The sequence below is a fragment of the Apium graveolens genome, chromosome 5 (genome assembly GCF_009905375.1).
Source record: "Apium graveolens cultivar Ventura chromosome 5, ASM990537v1, whole genome shotgun sequence".
NCBI lineage: Eukaryota > Viridiplantae > Streptophyta > Magnoliopsida > Apiales > Apiaceae > Apium > Apium graveolens.
The window spans coordinates 208,136,632-208,159,011 of NC_133651.1; the positions used below are offsets into that span (position 1 = coordinate 208,136,632).

The window sequence follows — 22,380 nt, forward strand, 5'->3', positions numbered from 1 at the left end:
CTATGACACAGAGGACAAAATCAACAACAGGATCAATGAAGTTAATGGTGGCAGGGATGTTGTTAATGAAGAAATTGTACAATCTTTGTTGCATATGTTGGATGAGAATAACAGGTTGGTTAAAGGTTTTCGTATGGCTCGTGAAAGGGTTAAGCAAAATGCAGTAGATGAGTTTAAATTGGTTCTGATTTCATCGAGTTCAGCAAGTGGCCGACCAAATCATATTGCTCCATCAAATGAGGTAACAGGATTGATTGTTACTTCTCCTTATGCAAAAGGTTGTCGAGATACTGTCATTGATTCTAGAGTTGATGGATTATATAGGATTTTTTAGACCGATCCATGTTTCATGCAACTTCAATGTCCATTACTTTTCCCTCACGGAGATATTGGATATTATCGTGAGATCCCATTAAATAGACCTGTGAAGCATTCTAAGGGAGACGTAGAAGTTACCGAATCTGAAGATCCTGACGAAAAATGTGCTAGAGAGTATATTACAATGAGAGAGTTTTATAATTATAAACTAATGATACGTCTTTCAGAAGGTACAAATTTGCTATTTAACAGAATTATAATTTCTCATTCAGCTGTTCAACTTTGTGATAATTAGTTTATATTCGATTCATTTATACATTTTACTGTAACAGGTTTGACACCAGATCTTGGAGGTCGTTTATGGCAGCAATATGTTGTGGATGCTTTCACCGCAATTGAGCAGTACATATTGGGCTGGATTAGAGACCATCAAACTACTATAAGATCTGATCTCTGCCATAATATCAGAGATGCAATGCAAAAGGGAGATAGAAATCCATCCAATATTGGTAAAGCAATCATTCTTCCCGCTTCATTCACCGGAAATAAGCGCTATATGACTCAGTATTTTAAAGACTCATTAGTAATATGTCAAACTTTAAGACATCCTTCATTGTTCCTTACTATGACCACTAATACAAAATGGCCCAAAATTCAGCGCATGTTAAAACATATGCCTGGTGTTGATGTTGCTGATGCACCTGATGTTGTAGCCAGAGTCTTTAAAATGAAGGTTGATCAACTTATAAATATGATTAAAAAGAAAAATTATTTTGGCAGATGTATAGGAGGTATAATTATTGCTAAGTTTTTTAATACTCACACAATTATTCCTAAATTGTTATTTCAAAATGCTTAGTATATATTTTGCCTGGTACTAACCGTTTTTCTATAATATTTCCATAGTGATGCATGTAATTGAATTCCAGAAGCATGGATTGCCTCACGCTCATATATTAATTTGGTTGCACCCCGACGATAGACCTAAAACAACTGAGCAATTTGATAAAATGGTATCAGCTGAAATTCCCGATCCAGAAGTTGATCCAGTTGGATATAATATCGTGAGCAATTATATGATCCACGGACCATGTGGTTCTGATTATACTAAATCTCCATGCATGGTCAAAGGCAACTGTATAAAGCATTTTCCTAAGCGGTATTTTCATTAAGATCCTTAATTATAAATACTTTACTTTGTTAATACCTCCAGTTTTATCACCAGATTTTTTACAATTTTAAATATATTTTGTTACAGGTATAATTTTCATAAAATTTTTTTGATGAGTGTGGATTCCCCATATATAAAAGAAGGAGGACTGGAATTACCATTAACAAGAAGAGGGTCAATCTTGATAATCGCTTTGTTGTCCCATTCAATCGCGATCTTTTGGTGCATTTTCAATGTCACATGAATCTGGAGATTTGCAATAATTCAAGATCATTAAAGTACCTTTTCAAATACTGTCTAAAGGGTCATGACACGACAACAATGTGTTTGAGGAAAACACGTACAAGTACTTCTGCAACAATCCCAAAAAAAGCACCAAAAGGTCCGATTGATGAGGTAAAACATTATTTGGATGGGAGATATGTTTGCGCGTCAGAAGCATCTTGGAAGATATTTGCTTTTGACATTCATTCCCGTTGGCCATCGGTAGAGAGGTTACCGATACATTTACCAGGCGAGAAACATATTTCGTTTAAGGCTGGAGATGTCTTGGAGGATGTTTGCGACAAGGCAATATAAAAAAAACCAAGTTAGAAGCATGGTTTGATGCAAATCAGACTTTCCCAAATGCGAGGAATTATAGTTATTCTGAATTTCTAAATAAATTTACTTGGCATCCTCGACCTGGTATCTGGAAAGAAAGGAAAAGATGAGATATTATTGGGAGACTCTCTGAAGTACATTTATCAAGTGGTGAACTATTATATCTCCGCATGCTGTTACTTAGGAAGAAAGGTTCCAAGTCTTTTGAAGATCTTAAAACTGTTAATGGACACATTCATGAAACATTCAAGGAAGCATGTGCGGCCCTTGATCTTCTACAAAATGATAAAAAAATGGCATGAAGCAATTGTCGAGAACTCCCATACATCATTGCCTCCACAGTTACGTGCAATGTTTGTCAATATTTTGGCATATAGTCCTATTTCAGATCCACTTAGACTTGGGAAGCTAATTGGCAATGTATGTCAGAAGATATTCTCATCATCAGGCGACATATGCTTAATGATCCTCATCTATACCTATCAGACGAAGATTTGAAGAATTATGCACTTGCTGGTTTATATCTCATTATCATACTACCTGAATAATTAACATAATTCTTTTTAGATATTATATGTAGTATACTTTTAAACTAACATAACACTTCATATATATTTTTGCCCGCAGAAATTGAAAAATTGTTTAATGACATCGGGAAGAGTTTGAAGGACTACGCGACAATGCCATTTCCAAGTGAAGTTTATTTTAGCAATGCTGTTAATAGACTACTCCAAGAAGAAACTTCATATGATAAAGAAGAACTGAAAATTTTGCATGAAAAGAATCATGGAATGCTCAACCCTGAACAGAAGAACATTTACGATTCTATCATACAAAATGTTTATAATAAGGTAGATGGTGTTTTCTTTGTATATGGAAGTGGAGGATGCGGCAAAATATTTCTATGGCAGACATTATGTTGTCGCCTTCGTTCAGAAGGAAAGATTGTGTTTCCTGTTGCCTCATGTGGAATAGCAGCCGTATTGTTGCCTGGTGGTAGAACTGCATATTCAAGATTTCATATTCCTTTGAAACTTGATCAGGACAGTACAGCCGGAATCAGACATGGAACCGATATTACAGAATTAATCCAACAAACTGATTTGATCATTTGGGATGAAGCGCCAATGCAACATCATCATGCCTTTGAATCTGTTGACCGTTCTTTGAGGGATATAATGTCTGCTATTAACAAAAGGAGAGCAAAGAAGCCATTTGGTGGTATCATAGTAGTTTTTGGTGGAGATTATAGGCAGATTTTACCCGTGATTCCAAAGGCATCCAGAGCTAAGTAGTAGGTTACACCCTCAATAAATCAAAGATTTGGGAATTTTGCCAAGTATTTTTACTTAAGCAAAATATGTTGCTTCATGCAGGAAATACAGAAATAGAGAATAAGGTTATAGCGGATTTCTGTAAATGGCAGCTTTTAGTTGGCGATGGTAAAGTTGAGAACTTTAGTCCTGATGCAGACATTGGTGAAATGCTAATATAGATTCCAGATCAATATGTTGTTCATACCACGCAAAATCCTATAGAAAGTCTTTTTGAAATTACTTACCCGGATTTTCTAAGAAACATGTCTTCACATTCTTATCTAAGATCAAGAGCTATCCTAACACCAACTAATGTTGTGGTGGACGACATCAATAACAGGATTCTTGAGAAAATTCCTGGAACTCTACACAAATATCTTAGTCAGGATTCAATTGACGATGCTGGTGATGAAGATAATGAATGCAGATCAGTATTTCCATTAGAGTACCTGAACTCATTAAATATGCCTTGCATTCCTAAGCACGAGTTAAACATCAAGGTTGGCGTCGTTGTCATACTTATAAGAAATTTAAACCAAATTATGGGATTGTGTAACGGCACGCGAATGATTGTGACATCCTGCAAGAAGAATAGTATTGAGTGTGAAATATTATGCGGATCTCATGTTGGCTCAAAATATTTGATCCCGAGGATAAAGATGATTCCAACAGATACCAGCTGGCCTTTTGAGTTTAAAAGAATTCAGTTCCCACTCCAGATTTGTTATGCAATGACAATTAATAAGAGCCAGGGCCAATCACTTGACACGGTTGGTCTATACCTTCCCAGAGCAGTGTTTTCTCATGGCCATGTCTACGTTGCCATCTCAAGAGTTACAAGACCAGAAGGTCTCCACATTCTCATCGATAGTGATGATGGTACCACAAAAAATATTACATCAAATGTAGTGTATGAAGAAGTATTTTACAACCTACTGAGCATAAATGATGAGAATGTATCAGATTAGTTATTTGTATTGCACATTTACAATCCTGACTAAGTTACTCATCATTTTATTATAATTGGTAGTTTGAGAAATTATTTTTTATTAAATTAGAATTACATCAGGTCATATTGGTTATTGATGCTCATATGCGAAGTAAAAGGCATATTCTCGAATAGTTTTTTATGCATATCAAATTCTCAATATAATTAGATGTGATATGTTTTATATTGATAAGGAGACATTATGATAATCAGAGAAGATTATGGGATAACAACAATATCTATCAGATAACTAACTCATATTTAAATATTTGTTTAATATCACGTTTACGTTACTAATTGATCTTCTATTTTAACATAATCTTTTTTTCCATGCTAATATTAGTGTAAGCTGTTAAGGATCATCATACAACTCTAATAGATATCTATTGATTGAGATTTTTATGGACTAATTATCAGCCTATCACCTTAACTATAAAGATAATGTATATCTTTATTAAAAATACAACCGATTGTCTTAAATGCTCCACACATTCTGATTTTTTTTGCTATATATCCAACTCACAAACTAATTTCAGAGTTCATATGGCAGAACATCCAAGTATAATTATAATTCATTACCTATTTGTTGATATGAACATTTAACATACTCCTTTTTTAATAACATCTATTAACTTTTTCATTACTCAGATATACAGGACCATCATCATTTATCCAAACTGGATGGTAATCATACTGCTTGGACTTTGAAGGTCCGTGTGACAAGAATGTGGGTATCAACTAATCGACAAGGTGTTTTAGTCAGGCACAATATTATTTTATTGGACTGTGAGATTTGATTGAATAACTATATGACTTATACCACATCTATGATTGTGTTTTCCAGCCTCTATCCTAAGAATTTCTTTTTTGCGGAATAATCACATACTTGCAATTGTTCCACTAGCTCTTTGGAATTTGTTTGCCTTCATCATTAATCCCGGCACATTGTTACTTATCAGAAATGTTCAGGTTCTTCCAGCTGCTGGGTTTTTGAGGCCTGTGCGTTCTGCAAATTACATCATGTTTCTTCCCATCACTGTGGTGGTGTTAGAACCTGAGGAAATTTTGAGTATACCGTGCCATAAATTTTATTTGGTTCCTGTGACGCTCCTATATAATTCTCTTTATTGTTCTGCTCTCGATGAGCTTCATATTTATTCCACTAGTATTGCGTATTAAATTTTAGAACAAATCGCTTACAATTTGTTGTTTTTAACTTTAAGTTTATTGTTGTAGATTTCATTGGAATTGTTGAACTCCTGCAACCAGTACAATCTATTATGACAAGATTTGGTGAAAAGGAAGTGTTACACTTCAGAATTTCAGATGGCGTGTAAGACTCTTCAATAAAATTTTTGACAATTATAAAAATACCACGCCATCCTCCAATTTTCATATTTTACGTATTAACACTACTGAACATCCATAAGTCTTTGACGTTTTATTATATTCATTTTAGGAGGGCCATCCAAGTGTGTTTTAGCGGTTCTTTGCCAACAAATTTTGAATCATTATACCAAGTTATTGAAATTGAACCCAAAATTGTGATTCTGGTATCTGTTTGAGTCTTTATGTATCGAGGTTAATGTCTTATTTTTTATATTAAAAACCTTTAAAATTGTAAGCCTTCTCATAAGTTATAGAATTTATTCTAGCTCTTAAATAATATATATTTTTCGCTCTTAAAAACAGGAATAGTGCAGATCAACAATATTCCATTAACAAAGCTTTTTGTCAATCTTGATTATCCTGATGTCTTTTATTTGAGGCAGAGGTGACTAAATATTAATTATATATTTTTGAATTTTACATCATTTTTTTCATATATACGCTTATAATTTTTACATACTTTGCAATATAGGTTGATGGATATTTGACAAATCCAAATTTGACGCTGCAGAACCATTCCCGTCAACGAAGCTTGAAGACATTTTATTTTATGGCATTTCTATTAAATTGATGAGACATGTCATTTTTCAATTGTTGGAATACTGATAAACTTCCTGATTCAACCGCATTGTCGTATTTGTTTTTATTAAACTTATTTACCACGCTATGGATTATTTTATAATTTCTGTGTAAAACATAATTCTCTCAGTATTTGTCTTTATTAAATGTTGGAACAATTTTGATCACATTATTTCAACAGTTTAAATAAATACATTAATTTAATATGTATATTCTAAAGTTCTGAAAAAGATGTTATAATTCCATTTCGAAAGAATCAAACAGATTATGTTATAAATATTCATAACATTTTCATATCTTATGCATATTTTTAAATGAATTAGAGAAACAGACAGAGTTATGAACAAAAATATACAAGTTGATAAAAAAATGGAATTAATAACACTTTGATTGTGATGATTGGATTAATTTAATTGATTAACCTTAATTAACTAATTAACTCAAAATTTAAAATATAATATTCCGTTACATCTAAATTGTACTTATATATTTAAGAATTATATTGAATAGATAGGAAGATAATTGATGATTAATGAGATAATCATTCAGGATTATATTGTTGTCGGTCTTTATCGTCCATATTTAAAAAAAAGTATCAATTTGGCTTCAACTTGCCAGATTGAATAAGATAATTGATGAATAATTAGAGAATCAATCATGACCATATTGTTGGCAGTCTTTATCATACAGTTAAAATAGAGTATCAATTAGCATCAATTTACCAGTTTGAATAGTAATCATAACCTATCAAGTTGCATATATCATTTGCAAATGCATTTAAATTTCATGCCTTGAGATAAACATCAAACACACTCTGACACTAAAAATAAAACTTTAGGTTTCCTCTCAATTTGTTCTCTCTAAAAACATCATCGATTGGTAGGAACTGATCTAATATGTTAACATTATTTCTTCATCGTGCATGTTGTCAATTTTTGTTAATATTTTGTAGGCTTTAATTCCTCAATTGTTAATGCTTAATTGACTTGAACAAAAGCTTCAATGGAGTATGCTGTATTCAATCTTATTGAAGACCTTGATCAATCGACTACCAACTGGAAGATTAAGGCTAGAGTAACTAGGATGTGGACCAGCGTTAGCTCTGAGAATGGATCAGTCAAAGGATATAATGTCATTCTGCTTGATGATGATGTAAGTCTTATGTTCTAAAATTTTATTATGGTATTACGTAAAATCCTACCTTCTTTTGTATACCAAATGTAACATCCTTTTTTGTTTTAGAATAATCACGTCCATGCATTTGCTTATCCCAATATTTGGAATGGATTCAAAACTCCGGTGATTGAAGGAGGCGTTTATGTTTTTGACTAATTTTCTGTGAAAGATGCTGTCGGTAATCTAAAGCCTGTACAAGCTGATATCTGCATCAGATTTTCATAATATACTACGGTCACCGCTGTTGAAGATGATGGCATGATTTCTGCCTACGAATTCGAATTTCTGGATTTAGGTGATCATTTTGCTGAGGCCAGCAAATATCAGCCACAACAACAACCTGAATTTGCTATAAGTGACCTTAATATAATACTCTTTTGGTTCAGATTAAAATGTGTACCTTAATATTTTACTACATTTTATCGTTCACTAAATTAAATATATTGCTCTATTTAATTTAGATGCAATTGGAGTTATTGAGGATTTTGAACCTCTAACGAAACTTGACACAAAATTTGGCATGTGAGACATTGTCAAATTCAGGATTTGTGATTTCAGGTTTGTCGAATGTTTTAATATTTATTCAGTAATTTTAATTATTTTCTGAGTCTGCCTCTAATGTGGAAGTTTTATATCCTTAAATATATGTTCATTTTTCAATATAGTAATCAGCATAAAGTCAGTGTTTTGGGAGATCTTGCTGTGTTGGCCAATAACATTTATACTAAGGAACTCCAGTCTCCAGTCATTGCAATAATAACGAGCACAAAAGTTACAACTTTCATGAGTAAGTTCTCTTTAACTACTTAGTATAAATGACCTTGACATTATACAAGAATTTCCTGAACTATATTGCTTTGATATAGATACTGTGCAGATTGGTACTTTGCTTCAAAATTATACCTCAACCTAGATGATGAATCTGTGACTGATATGGGGATGAGATACTACGATTAAGAATTATAATAATTACATAATTACAGCACATTTGCATGTTTAATAACAGTTGATAGGAGGCTGAGTTAATAAACATCAATGTTTACCTTTGTAGGTTGAAGGATGAGGGATATTTATCAAAGAGAGAAAAATATCTTAAGGCAACAAATCTGAATTTGTTGAAACCTTTATGGAAAGAATGACATTAAAGGATCTCAATGAAAAGCTGACATATGATGACTTGAAGGTTTTATAACCTTTATAAAATTTGCACGACATAACCATATTGAATATGATTTATTTTTAAATCTGAACTTTTTTCACTTCAAACAGAAAAGGATATACACCACGTTCTCTGTTGTTAAGGTGGATGAGGATGTAGCATGGTGGTTTTACAGTTGTAACAAATGTCAACAAGAGGTTGAACGGCTAGACAGGAGATTTCGATGTAATAATTGCCTTCGCATAATTCCGGTTGCCCCTAAAAGGTAGAACAAATTAGAGTTATATCAAAAATTTATTATGCTTTACTCTGTATTAAAGTCAACTTTCAATACTTATCACATAATTCCTTATAAATTCAGGTTTCGTATCATGGTCCTTGCCGAAGATGATACATTTTCATGTAATGTTATGCTCATGGACCGAGCTGCTAGAAGGATTGTTGGTACAAGTGCATCAAAAGCGTATAATGATTTTGAGAAGGTATAAATTCATTACAAAAAACAGATCAAATGTAATGTTCTAAATTATCAATTAAAGTGTTTAATAATTATTACATTGTCTCAGGCTCCTGAAGAAGGCCTTCCTCAGGTACTTAAAGATTTGGTTGGAAAGGAAGTCACTGTCATTATTCAGTTGAACAAAGCAAATGTAACTGAGGATAGTACAATATTTGATACAAATGACATATTTGACATGACTATGCGGAGTCAAAGTCCATCTGAATCTGCACATATATCAGAATCTTCCTCTATCAACTTTTTCGTTAATGTAAGTTTGGTTTTTATATGTTATAATACTCAAACCATTATAATTTTATAACTTTTAGTCTTCCAACAAATCTTTATAAAGCGTAATTGTTTTTGTGTTAGTCTGTCGATCTTGATGCCATTGATCATACTCCAGGCTCTGCAAAATCAGTTACCAAAAAAATTAAAAAGGTAAGATACATTTATGCATTGTATTTTGTTTTTTTGCATTAAATCACTTACATTCCGTTCATTAATTATCCTCATAAGTTGTAAGATAAGTTGTTTTTCTACGTTAAATTTAAAGGCATATTGGTTTTGGTTCTTGACGTAAGTCTGAGTTACATTACTATTTGACATGAATTGATTGGTATAAATATATTAATAAGTACCTATATTCTGTAAGTTTTTTCTGTTGTTTTGGTCATATTCTAAGAATTTTTAATTTGATAAAATTTGCAGGAGAAGTAATACAGCAGTTTATCACTCAATTATTTTGCTTGATGTTATGTACGAAAGCTGGATTGGATTGGTGTTTAGCATTTTTGAATTTCGTTTTAAATAATGACCATTATCAAGTTGTGATCATCATATTCTATCTTTCATAACTTTGTTTTCCGGAATTGATGCAAATAAATTTTGTAGATTGGACAAGTTGTACGTACTATGATCCAGTTTCTTTCAATTTCTAGAATTTCTATAATAATTTCCTTCAATACTTTATATCATTATTAAGGATTGCTTCATATATTTATCTATGTAATCCAGTACTTAGATTCCTGTTTTTAGTTTTCTTTAATTCTATCCGTTGTACAAATTATTAAACTTAAGATATAAAAGATTGACCAATTATTAATACTCCACAAGTACTCAATCAAACTTTTCGATGATAACATTTTAACGCTATAGTTTCTCGAGAGTTATGAATAAATGTTTTATTTACTACATGATCTCAATAGAAATTTAATTTGAACGGTACGGAAGACAATAAAATTTAGATGCATAATCCAAATTTAAACCTATAAAATTCGTAAGATTAATACATCATCTTTCAGACACAAAGTACTCGATCACATTCATCTACTTTCCAATTTAATAGAGATTAAACACACTATTCAATAACTATATCGAATATTAAGTCTTCTTGATGAAAAGTAAAAACTAAGGTATCGTCTTTTTCCAGCTCATTATCTGTTGTAAATTGGTTCCATCCAGCAGAGAATTGAGGCAATACAGTAGAACACACTACCTTAACATTCCATGTTAGAAGCCCCCTCCTCAAGGTTACATTTTCACCATTTATCCATATCCTACCATTTGGCAGTATAGCTGTTGGGATATACTACAAAAAATATCATTTTTGAAATAATTAGCCACAACACAAGTGAACTTTATATTGTATTTGTGAAAATATTGTAGGTGAATTGAAGGATTAGTGTAACAATACCGCTCCATGACATGTGTTGTTCATATTTGAAGTTGTCAGCGTTGCGGTGAACTGCATTGCCATTACTTGATCATTTTCCTCATAAATTACACCCTCTTCTACAACATCTTCTGCTGCTCCTTCAATATCCATATCAAAGATTTCTTCTTCTTCCTGCATTCCTGCTTCAGGAATTTCTGCAGCACCATCAGCCTCTTCTTTAATATTCATGTCAACAATCTGTTCTATTTCCGCAATTCCACCTTCATGCTCTTCATTGACATCTGCAGAAAATTAAGAAAATGTATTAAGATGAATATTTTCATAAATAGCTTCTCCATTATTAGCGAATGAGTGCATTGCTTCAATAAGTCTTAACATTTTAACAAGAATATTATATGACTAATATTTGGTATCCTAATTACCAGACAAATTAAATGATATGCAGTACTTAAAGTATTACCATTTCTTGATGAACATCTGACAGGTAATTTTTCAATTTTTGAACTATAAAAAATGATAGTGTCAAACTTCCCAGATCCTCTGTAGGTTAGCAACATAAAATCCTTCCTCTCGAACATTTTGTCATTAACTAGCTCCAGTAGATCATAAATCCTCCCAGTAGATTCAGAGTACTGACAATTGTATATCATTCCATTCTTTAACATCAACTGTACTTTGACATGTATTAACTGTCCAAAAGAGGTGTGAAACTTTTCTGGTATGGTCTGTCACAAGCATCATAAGTATCGCTAGGTTTAAAATTTAGTATTGCTACAAAAAAGAGATACTGATCATAGTGCGGGAAAATAATGATTAGGCAATTTAAAGCTTACTATTACTCCAGAGTCTACTGCATCGCCAATACCAAATACCATGAACTTCCAATCAATTCCACTTATTGTATCTATAAATTAAATATCATTATCCAATTTTAGTCATAATGAATAATGAAAATTAAAATTCTCTCTCAAAATAAATAAGTAAAAACTTTGTATAAATGTGCATTTACCTCTAGAAGATAAATGTGACCGGGAAGCGAGTCTTGCAGAAGTATAATCTACTTCAATTGCATCAGGATTTAGTGCACATACCACAAATTGTCCCAGGTCCTCATGCTTGAAAATCAGAATTGTAGTTGAATACCTGCTAACTTCTTTCAAGAACCATGTAAGCTTTACAAAACTGTGGTCTTCCTGTGAATACTTGACATCAAATTGACGATCATTTGGTAACCGAAACCAAACTTTTTTTGGCATCACGCTTGCAAATGTTGTAGCCGACCTCTCTGGTAATTTCTGTATAAATCAGTTAAATTTTAAAAAACTCATTAGTAAACCATACTTGCAGCAATTTATAGATTATAGCAAAATTAATATGTTAAATTTGTACAATATTAAATAAAAAATTTACCACTACATTTTGTACATAGTTACCGGATTTAAGAATCACAATAAACTCTGGAAGCTTGGATACAGAAATATCCACCTAATAATTACAGGAACAGAAGATAATTATTTTTAAATTTAAAAGACCATTTAACTTGATTCTATTAATATGAATTGATATGATTACATACCATCTTCTCTTTCTGCTTCAATTTCAAATTTGATTTAGGAATATTTGCATCCTTTATTAGTGGCAACCAACTACAAAATTCCTGCAATGGATTGATCTAATCTGCTTCTTCCATTAAAAGACCTTTTTCTTTTTCTCCGTCATCAAATTTATGTTCAATATCCATATCTATAAAATATGTAATAAAGAAACATGTGTCCAATAAGTATAAATTTAAAATCATAAAGATTTTAAGACATTGATAAGTGACATACCTTCACCTGAATCCAAATGAACCTGTAGAAACCAATCTTTTCCAATCATCTCTTTTCCTCTAATATGCCTTTTCAAATAATCAATCTCTAATCCATCTTCCTGAAATATCCTTGCTAAAATGATATCACTATCATCCATTGTAAATAAAAGTGTATCTCTTTCGCGCAAATGAAATATCCTTAGCACATATCAAAGGCAGTAAAAATATCCATTTTCCGAGTTGTATGAAACGAAAGATTCATACCCTTCAAGGGAGATTTTTATTATTTTCATGAGCTTTTTACTGTATTTGTATCGCACCAAACATGGTACAACCTTGGAAAAAATAATAAACAATGCAATGTTTACAGATTACACATAAAAACACAAACACAAAACAAACACACAAATATATAGACTCTATTATATATACAACCTTTTCGATTAAATCACATAAACTTACAAAACCTCCACATGCCAGAGTATCTTTAGAGACGATTTTCAAAAATGATTTTGCCGCAAACAAGTTTCCTGCCACAAAAAATAAAATAATTTATAAGTTTGTAATATTTTAGAATATCCGTAATTGAATCAATTTAAATATAGAATTTAAAATAGTTAATTTATCACATTACCTCTATCAAGATTTTTCTCATAAACATCATGTTTATAGATGCAAACATTCACATTTTTTACATTTTCTATATCATTATTCATCATGTACATCATTATAGAATCATCAATTCCAAGTCCTGTGTCTGATACAAAATCAGACCAGCCTTTCTCAAATCTGTAATGGCCTCCAACCCTCTCCACCTCACATTTCCATTCCTTAGTGGTGAACCTCAGACTGACAGAGTTTCCATGTTTGAAGTTTTTGTAGAAATTCTCTGTTCCTGACTTCATTGTCTATCATATATGCAAAAATTTGTTCAGGTATCCAGCATATACACACTGGTATTAAAGTATGAATCCGACCTGATATTGAAAACAATTGCAAATAAATCTTACCAGATCAATCACCTTGCAAGTCTGCACTATTTACGCTAATACGGTAAGCTTCAGTTTTGTTCAGGAAAACATCATAAACTAACATAGCAACAGATTTCTGAAACTGAATGTTTCCATAGACAACCATGAATTTTTCGTCTTTCCATTCCGGTTTATTAAACATCCACTCATTTGGTTCTATCGTCGGGTAGTTTATCTCAATTGTCGCTTCCTTATATATCTTGACATTAAAGACCCCATCTCCATGATAATCAAATAAAACAAGATTATATATTGTAATTCCATAAAACTTCATAAAGCGAGCAAGACCACATATTTTTTAAATTTCTGAATCATATCGAGCACGCCATTTATGTGTTTTATAATACATCTTCAAGCCAGTTGGAATTCTTCCACCACAAACACTTTTAAAATCCCCGGGCACTCTTTGATCAAGTACCATTAAATCAAATACATTTAAAAATAAACATAAATTTGACACTATATAAATTAACGCTGTAAAATATACACTTACAAAGTGCCTAAAATCAGAGACTTCTACATTTGCTGCCAGAAAGCTACATATACTCTCTTCATTATCTGTACAGTTGGTATTATGTTAATGTACCTAAATAAATGCAGTATATACATTCTAGGTTAAATTTTTTCCTAAATTGAATTTGACATTCTTCGCTCTAGAACTGGATCCTTTCTTCATCTATAATTACATAATAAATTTGTTCCAATCAATATAAAGCACGTTATTTTACTTAGATATTACATGCATGAGATACAAATCAAAGATTTTACAAGAACACTACATGTATAGGATACAAAACTTGAGAATTACATGAATTTGAGCAAGTAATGTTCTTAAATTCTATATAACATTAATCATTTAAGTTATGGTGTGTATATTTTAAAACTCTATCAAACAAGTAATATAATCTCAAGTTCTAACACTGGTTCATGGTTCCATTGCATATATATGCTGTATGAAAGCAAGATAAACTATAGACAACGAATTGATTCATACCTCCATTGTAAAGAAAGAGTTTGATTCTACCGAGAGTGTTGTCTCCTTGGTGAAAAAAAGTTACTTTTTGCTTGAAGAAGTTGAGAATCCCAATCTTATCTGGGCTTCTTTTAAGACAGGACTTTGATTTTATGTGGGCTTCTTTTAAGACAGGAGTTTAACATATCCCAAAGTCAACTTATTTGGGTTGTTTGGGTTTTTTAATTCTTTTGATATTTTCTCTCTTTTTATAATTTATAAAAAACGATTTTTACAAAATAGTGTTATATATTATGTTTTAATATAATTGGGTTTTTGTATTATTTTGATTTTAAAATAAAATATTGCAATAAATTATATGTTATGTAATATTTACTGGATTTTTTTAAAAAGTATTGAATTAAAAAAAATATTTACTCAGTTTTGTTGTACAAATTATTAAAATATTGACTACTAAAAAAGTAAAAGAGAAATGTTAAAATATGAGTTAAGAGACTTTTAATTGGTTAAAATGTGAGAGAAAGAAAACTAAAATAAAATACTGAGATTTAATGTTAAACTATAATATCAATTTTATATTTCAAAATAAACGGAACCTAAATAACTGTAATAAATAAATTAAATAAAACTAGAAGATAACCGTTTATGTTATAAAAATTACAAACTTCGAGAAAAAAATTCAAAATTGAAGAAATTTGGAGCGCGCGTAGCGCGGGCAAAAAGTCCCTAGTTTAACAAAGGATACACGTGTTGAACATGCGTATTCACTTTTACTTATACAAAGAATACGCATGTTCAACATGCGTATTCACAAAAAAACAAAATGTTGATACGCATATCTTTTGTTAAAATTTTAAAAACAGAATTTGCATCCCCCACATGAGTATTCAGTGGGTATTTTGGGCGGACCATCCCGCCAATAGGCATTTTGGGCAAATCCCCGTAAATGATGGGTATTTTGGTTTTTCACCCTTTATTAAAATGATATCCACCCAATCATATAATATATATTTTTAATTCCTTTTGCTTTAAAAAAATATAATTTTTAATTACTTTCAATAAAAAGTTCTCTTGAAATTTTCGAATCTTGTATCATATAATTTTATCGTCAAGTACTGAATAACAAATTTACAGTATTATAAAACTTAACTTAAATATTTATAAAAACTAATTCAATGTATATCATTTTATCATTATTTATCTTAAAATAAGAGCATCCATAGCTATTATCTAACTTTTATATATAATTCTTACTTATTCTATAAAATAAAACTTGGAAAAGGCTGTTTTTAATTATTTGAAATTTAGATTTATTTTAAATTAAGAGCATCCGTTGCTATGATCTATCTTTTATATAATTATTACTTATTATATAAAATAAAACTTGAAAAGGCCAGTTTTCATTGTTTAAAATTTAGATAAGAAAATAAAATATTAATATCGTAAGTTTGTCTTGAAAATAAAGTTGATTAAAACGGTATTACAAAATTGTATGACTTGAAATTTATAAGAACATTAAGATGATAACGAGAAATTTTTAAATAATGTGAATCTATCTATTTATTATATATATTTTCAATATCTAATAGGAGAACATGTATATAATATTTGTGAGACTTTTTATTTTCAGTGAAATGATAGGTTTGCACATATGTTTAATATAATTAAAAAAGCCTAGTCAATAATATGTACACTTCAATATCATTATGCTAATATGTTTTTTTGTGTCGCGTTGCGTTAGAGTTATAAAATAACATTTTTAATCATATTTTTCTTTTTATATTTGCTGATTAAGTTACTAATATATTTCAAAAAAAATTAAGTTACTACTAAAATAATAATACCAATCGATATTTTACATATAAACTAACTATTTTACGAAAAAGATAGATGAGCTAACACATAACATGTATTTAAATAACGATGTTATACTTTTTAAAGTAAACGTTATATTAAAATTTACGATATTACATATAAGAAATGGTTATATGGGAAAAGATATCAAATTTATAATACCTCATGATCATGTATACATTTATACGGAAAATAAAATATATAATACTTATTTGTTCAATATTGATACGATATTTTTGTTAAGTACTTTTCAATCAAAATCACCAATACAAGACGACAATTATTGGTATGTATATGATATAAGATTATATATAATGATTAATTATTCAAATAAAAATATATTATATGTAACCTATACAATATCATATATTCTTACATATAAATCATGACGGTGATATAAACTCTCTCTGTCCCTCTGAATTTTTTACATTTCGGAAAAGTGTCCGACACGCATTTTAAGGGACATATAAATCATAATTCCGTAACTTATTTTTATAATTTTCTTTTATCGATAAAAATTTAATCATTCAATTTTTATTTAGAAAAAAATAAGTTACGGAATAATACTTTATATGCACCTTAAAATATGTGTGGGACAATCTTTCAAAAATGTAAAGAAACGAGAGGGACGGAGGGAGTATAAAAAAACCTTTTACGAAAAAATAGCTTTAGAGTTAAATGACTAGCTGTTGAGATGATAGCATTCTCAAACAAACAATTAAGAAGCCAGTTAAATAAGGGTGTTGACACTCTCTGGCACAATTTTATTAAATAAGGTCTTTAAACAACATATATTGAAAAAATAAACGGAACTTAAAAAGATGTTTTGAAAAATGTAATGGTGTGAGACGTTTCTTCCCCCGTAATTTTTTGATTTAAAAAACCTGCAAACACATGTTTAATTAGCATTTACACAAATTCTATGTCCGTACTATTAAGAAATACGTACCAAACAACCATTTTTGATACACACATAAGTTTATATTGCGTTGATTAATGACCACACAAATAATATTATTAGATTATTATATTGATTAAGACATTTTATTTAACTTTAAACATCATTATTAGATTATTTATGGAGTTAATTTAACAAATTAAATTTAAAATATAAGGTCAAACATTTTACATTAACAAATCGTTACCTTATTTATTAATCATTTTTCAGTTGAATAATATGTCGTAAACCTTTTTCATATAATATTAATTCAACATATTCTTATATTATTTTCAAATTACTAAAAATAAAATCTCATATATGTGTGTGTGTGTATATGTGTGTATAAATATATATATATATATATATATATATATATATATATATTAAATATGGTCACAACTATAAGGAGACAATGTACTTTAATTGAGTTCGAAATTAAAACTTGACCCATTCTTTTTTTTAAAAAAGTACTAGAAATACTTCAACTTATTTTAAATTTAAAATCTGACCCATATTTTAAAAAGTATTCATCATTTGGCTATGTGAAACGATTCACTGCGTAAATTTAGTCAGTGTAAATTACGAGTTTGACGAAGATATCTTATCAATGAGGGGGGATATTTTTAATGTCTTATATCAATAAAATTTCTTTGATATTTTATAAGCTTACTTTATAACTAATATGTATCAATTTTACTAACTTTACCAAATATTAGATATTATTTTTGGAACTTGACATACTGGAATTTGACATGAGTCATCACAAAATATGTTGATCACCCAGATTTCCAAGATGTGTGCTTGCCGGCAGAAGTTATGGACCCGGTTGATTTCGATGTGGTCTTTAACCTAGCAGATCAGATAAAAGACTCAGGGCTGGGTCGAGTAGGTACCTTAGAAGTTATAAATATTGATATGGTACTCAATACCGACATGTTGTAGACAGGGTTGTAGAAATCAGAAATAGGTACTGGCGATTAATTGGTAAATCGGGAATTAATCAGAATGATTAATCAGAGAAAAAATTGGTTATATTTATTTTAATTATTTAATAAAATATTATAAATATACTATATTGAGAGAAATATCAGAGCATTGGACCTATAAGATATGGTTTGTAATACATGGCTCATGGGTTCTAACAAAAATAACACATAAAACCTTTAATTTTATCTTTACACTAGTAATTCATTTCACTATCATCCCCAATTTACAACTTTCTCTTCCCCGATTCGATCACTATCTCTCATCCCCTTCTTTCTGTTACGCTTTTGAATAAACCTTTTTATACCATCGTATGACTCATTCTGATGCTATAAGTTAATTTAATAAAATTTCGTGATATATTCTTATATTAAGAGCAAACTCTCAATCTAATGCAGTCAAGAAATACACAACATATACATATATATATATATATGTATATCTAGGTTTGATTTATGGTTATTGATCATAAAGCTTTGAATATTTGTTGAATGTCATCCAATTTTTCAGAGTTCGACCCGATTTCAACCCGATTTTGACCCATTTTGTGAAAAAATGGTTTTTTTGGCCATTTTTCCAATTATCTGATCGGAAGCCTCCCGCATACCGATTCCTCGGCCGATTAATCAATGGTTTTACCTATTTTAGAACCATGGTTGTAAGAATAAGAGGATATTGAAGAAGATTTCTTTCATGGTTGGTTGATGTATCATGTGTGTCGTACATTCACAAGGAGCAGTCCACTTGAGGATGTGGATTAACAGTTTATGAAAGAAGTGTTTCAGAATAGGTCATGGATGGTGAAGCTTATTTCTGATACCATAGTAAAAGTGATTTTTCTTGAAATCAACAGTATGTATGTGAATTGTACATATGTAAATGCATGAACACACTATAATTTTCTTAATACTAGTTGGTAGAGACCGTGGTTTATCACAAGGGCTCATTTAGTAGGTTCGTACGGGTTTCTACCCAACCATTGTATAATTTTCCCATGATAAATAATCACATTACATTACATTACTCTTTGCTAGTTGAATAAAAACTTACGACCCATGTGATGCTTATAAAGTTTAAAAAAAATAAAAGTAAATCTTTTATCTTTTTTATAAAAAAACTATTAGGAATCAAGCCTAAATCCTGATGATAAATAAATCACATTACATAATTATGTTAAGGCAATCTGTAACCTTCTATGACTAACAATCCTAGGGGATAGTCATTGAATGAGTAGCCGATCAAGTGATGGGGTTTATGTAACATTTTCTATGAGACTATTATAAATAGATAGTAATCCAGTTATTCATTCAGAAGTCATGTTGACTCGGTGGATAATCTTGAATAGGGTGGCCAAGTGTACATATTTGATGCCATGTAATTCGGATTAAGTGAAGTGAGCATTCGACTGCTAAATGAGTGAATAACATCACCTGCTATCAAGATCTGCCCATCAATTGCTAAGCATATAATTATCAATAGCTAGAGAAGGTTGCAGCAAGAGACTTCCAATGGCTAAGGAATTCTGTAGCTGGTGACTATCAATGGCTAAGAATATACACAGCCACTGATAGTGACGTGACAACGGTCAAAACCTAGGACTATCACAGCACATGGGTTGATGGAAATCTCAGAAAAAAATGAGAAGCCAAGATAAACTTTGCATGTGATCTTGGATGCTGAAGAAGAAGAAACATTCCATTTTCATATAAAACATATTGGACGGATTTCAAAGCAATATATCAGGATATAATCCAACCATATTTGTCAAGTGTCACGAGAAAGAGAATAAAGAAGCAACCTTGTTGGACCTCGAAGACTGTGTTATGCATTGTCTAGCAAGTATTGTAACTTGGTGATAATAAACCAAATAGAAGTAAATGTTTCCATTAAGAAATAGGTTTTACATTCTCGGAGAACTTTAGAGAGAGATATATTCCTCAAAGTGAAACACTGTAAACCGCAGCTGTGAGATTACATTTGTAATTGTAACAAATTATTTTCTCCAAATAAACCTCAGGTGGCAAATCGAAAAACAAACCACCTGAAAATTTTAAAACATATGTGTTCATGTTTCATTTCCCAAATATGAATTAACTTGAAAATTTAATTTGTATTCAATCACCCCGTCTATGAATTAACCTAAGTTGATTGTTAGTGAATAACAATTGGTATCAGAGTAAGCCTTTAACAAACAAAATGTTTAAAGATCTTGAAGCTGATTCAATCAACTATGATATAGAAGGGGGTAGAAGCCCAGATTCCAGACTTGTGTGCAGAATTTTTGGACCTGTCTCTCATGGCTAAAGATGGTGATTCAGAGGTATCCTCAAGCAGCAGTCATGTAATTACAACTAATCTCTCTAGGTTGAGTAAGGGTGAATGTCAAGAAACTATCAATGGTATGTCTTTTGAATTATACAACTTGCATGTCACTCTGAAGTTTCTTAAAAAAGAAAATGTTGGGATTAAAAATTCCAATTCCTTATTGTTCGAGAGAAATATTATAAAAAACATTAATCGGACCTAATCGGTGGAGGTACTGATTAGCGATTAATCGGTGAAGTGGGGATTAATCGGAATGATTAATCAGACCTCTTTTTAAATTATTTTAAAATATAATAAATGTCATGTATTTATGTGAATATAGTTATGACGTTACACACAATTGGGTTGTCCTAGCCCATGGACTTTGCATAGATAAATCCCATGCCTAATCAATAAAGCAATAATATAATATAAGACTGGCGAAGGTATACACGGGCCCCAAATATCCTTTTATTTTTTCGTCTTCTTTGTTCCACCACCTCCTCCGTGTTATTCTTTCATGTAATTCATCCAAATCAATAAATCACCCATCATTAAACCTTTGAGAATCATCTCATCGCTCATTCTTATGCCATGAAATACACACAACCTCATAATTTTATATCATTACTTGCAATCAAGAGAAACAACTTATTAGAGATGCAGTTACTTGAATATAAAAATGCCAAAAAAATTGTTTAACTGCTAAAGATCAGTTACTGAGGATATTAAAGAGAGAAGAAATTCTAAAAAGGCAGTTAAAACTTGAAAAAGAAGTAATGGGTAAATGGAAAAAATCTGGGGATGTAGCAAGCAAAGTCACAGATCTTGAAAGTGTTAAGTCTTTCTGTGAATATGCTTGGAAAAGGGAGAAGAAGAAATTTGGACAAGATGTTTCCACTGATAACTGCTCATCGGCAAATGATAATTATCCATTGAAGGAAGAGAAATTAAGGGATAAAAATTACTTGTTAAAAGAGAGTATCAGGACTTGCAAACTGGACATGATAATTGAAGATGATGAACTAGTGAGTAAGATCTCTTTAAGAAGAGAAAGTAGAAAAACCAAAAGAGTTGAGCAGAGCAACATAGGTTACTTATCTAACAAGAAATTAAAAGACAAACTCGAATCCAGAATGAGATTCACTAGGAAGAACATCGGAAATTGAAAAGTAGGGATTAGCAAGCACAACAACTACAACCCTGACAAATTTTCTCCAAGAAAATCTTATGTAAAGTGTGGTAGTATTAATCACCTAACAACCAGGTGTAAAACTATCTATATTCCCATCATGTATGTTTCTTTCATGCCTATGAATGTTATATCAAACCTGCCAAGAGTGTTTAGTCAGAACAAAAATAACATGCCAGTCAATTCTAGTTCTTACTACTCTGTATTATCACGGAGTATGCAAGGTAAGAATAGCATGTCTGCATCTCTATTCAACAAGATGCACTCTCAAAATTGATCATCTGACTATAACCTCAAAACTTTTGCTCAAAGATCATCACCTAGAGTAAAAGTGGACCTTAACCCTACTAGTCATATGACAACATATGGTCTCAAAGGGAAAAGGGCAGTCAACATAATTGGTACCAAAAATATCT

General features: G+C 30.9%; 2 protein-coding genes across 2 annotated transcripts; both read left to right on the top strand.

Annotated features, from left to right (window-relative positions):
* Window positions 1–349: 349 nt before the first annotated feature.
* LOC141660618 (uncharacterized) lies at window positions 350–2,068 on the top strand. The gene is made up of 3 exons (XM_074467607.1): window positions 350–548; window positions 651–1,051; window positions 1,793–2,068. Exons 1-3 carry the CDS (start codon window positions 350–352, stop codon window positions 2,066–2,068), a joined length of 876 nt encoding a protein of 291 aa, XP_074323708.1.
* Window positions 2,069–2,514: 446 nt separating this feature from the next.
* LOC141660620 (uncharacterized) lies at window positions 2,515–3,587 on the top strand. Its single transcript, XM_074467608.1, has 3 exons — window positions 2,515–2,608; window positions 2,720–3,313; window positions 3,469–3,587. Exons 1-3 carry the CDS (start codon window positions 2,515–2,517, stop codon window positions 3,585–3,587), a joined length of 807 nt encoding a protein of 268 aa, XP_074323709.1.
* The last annotated feature ends 18,793 nt before the right edge of the window (window positions 3,588–22,380 follow it).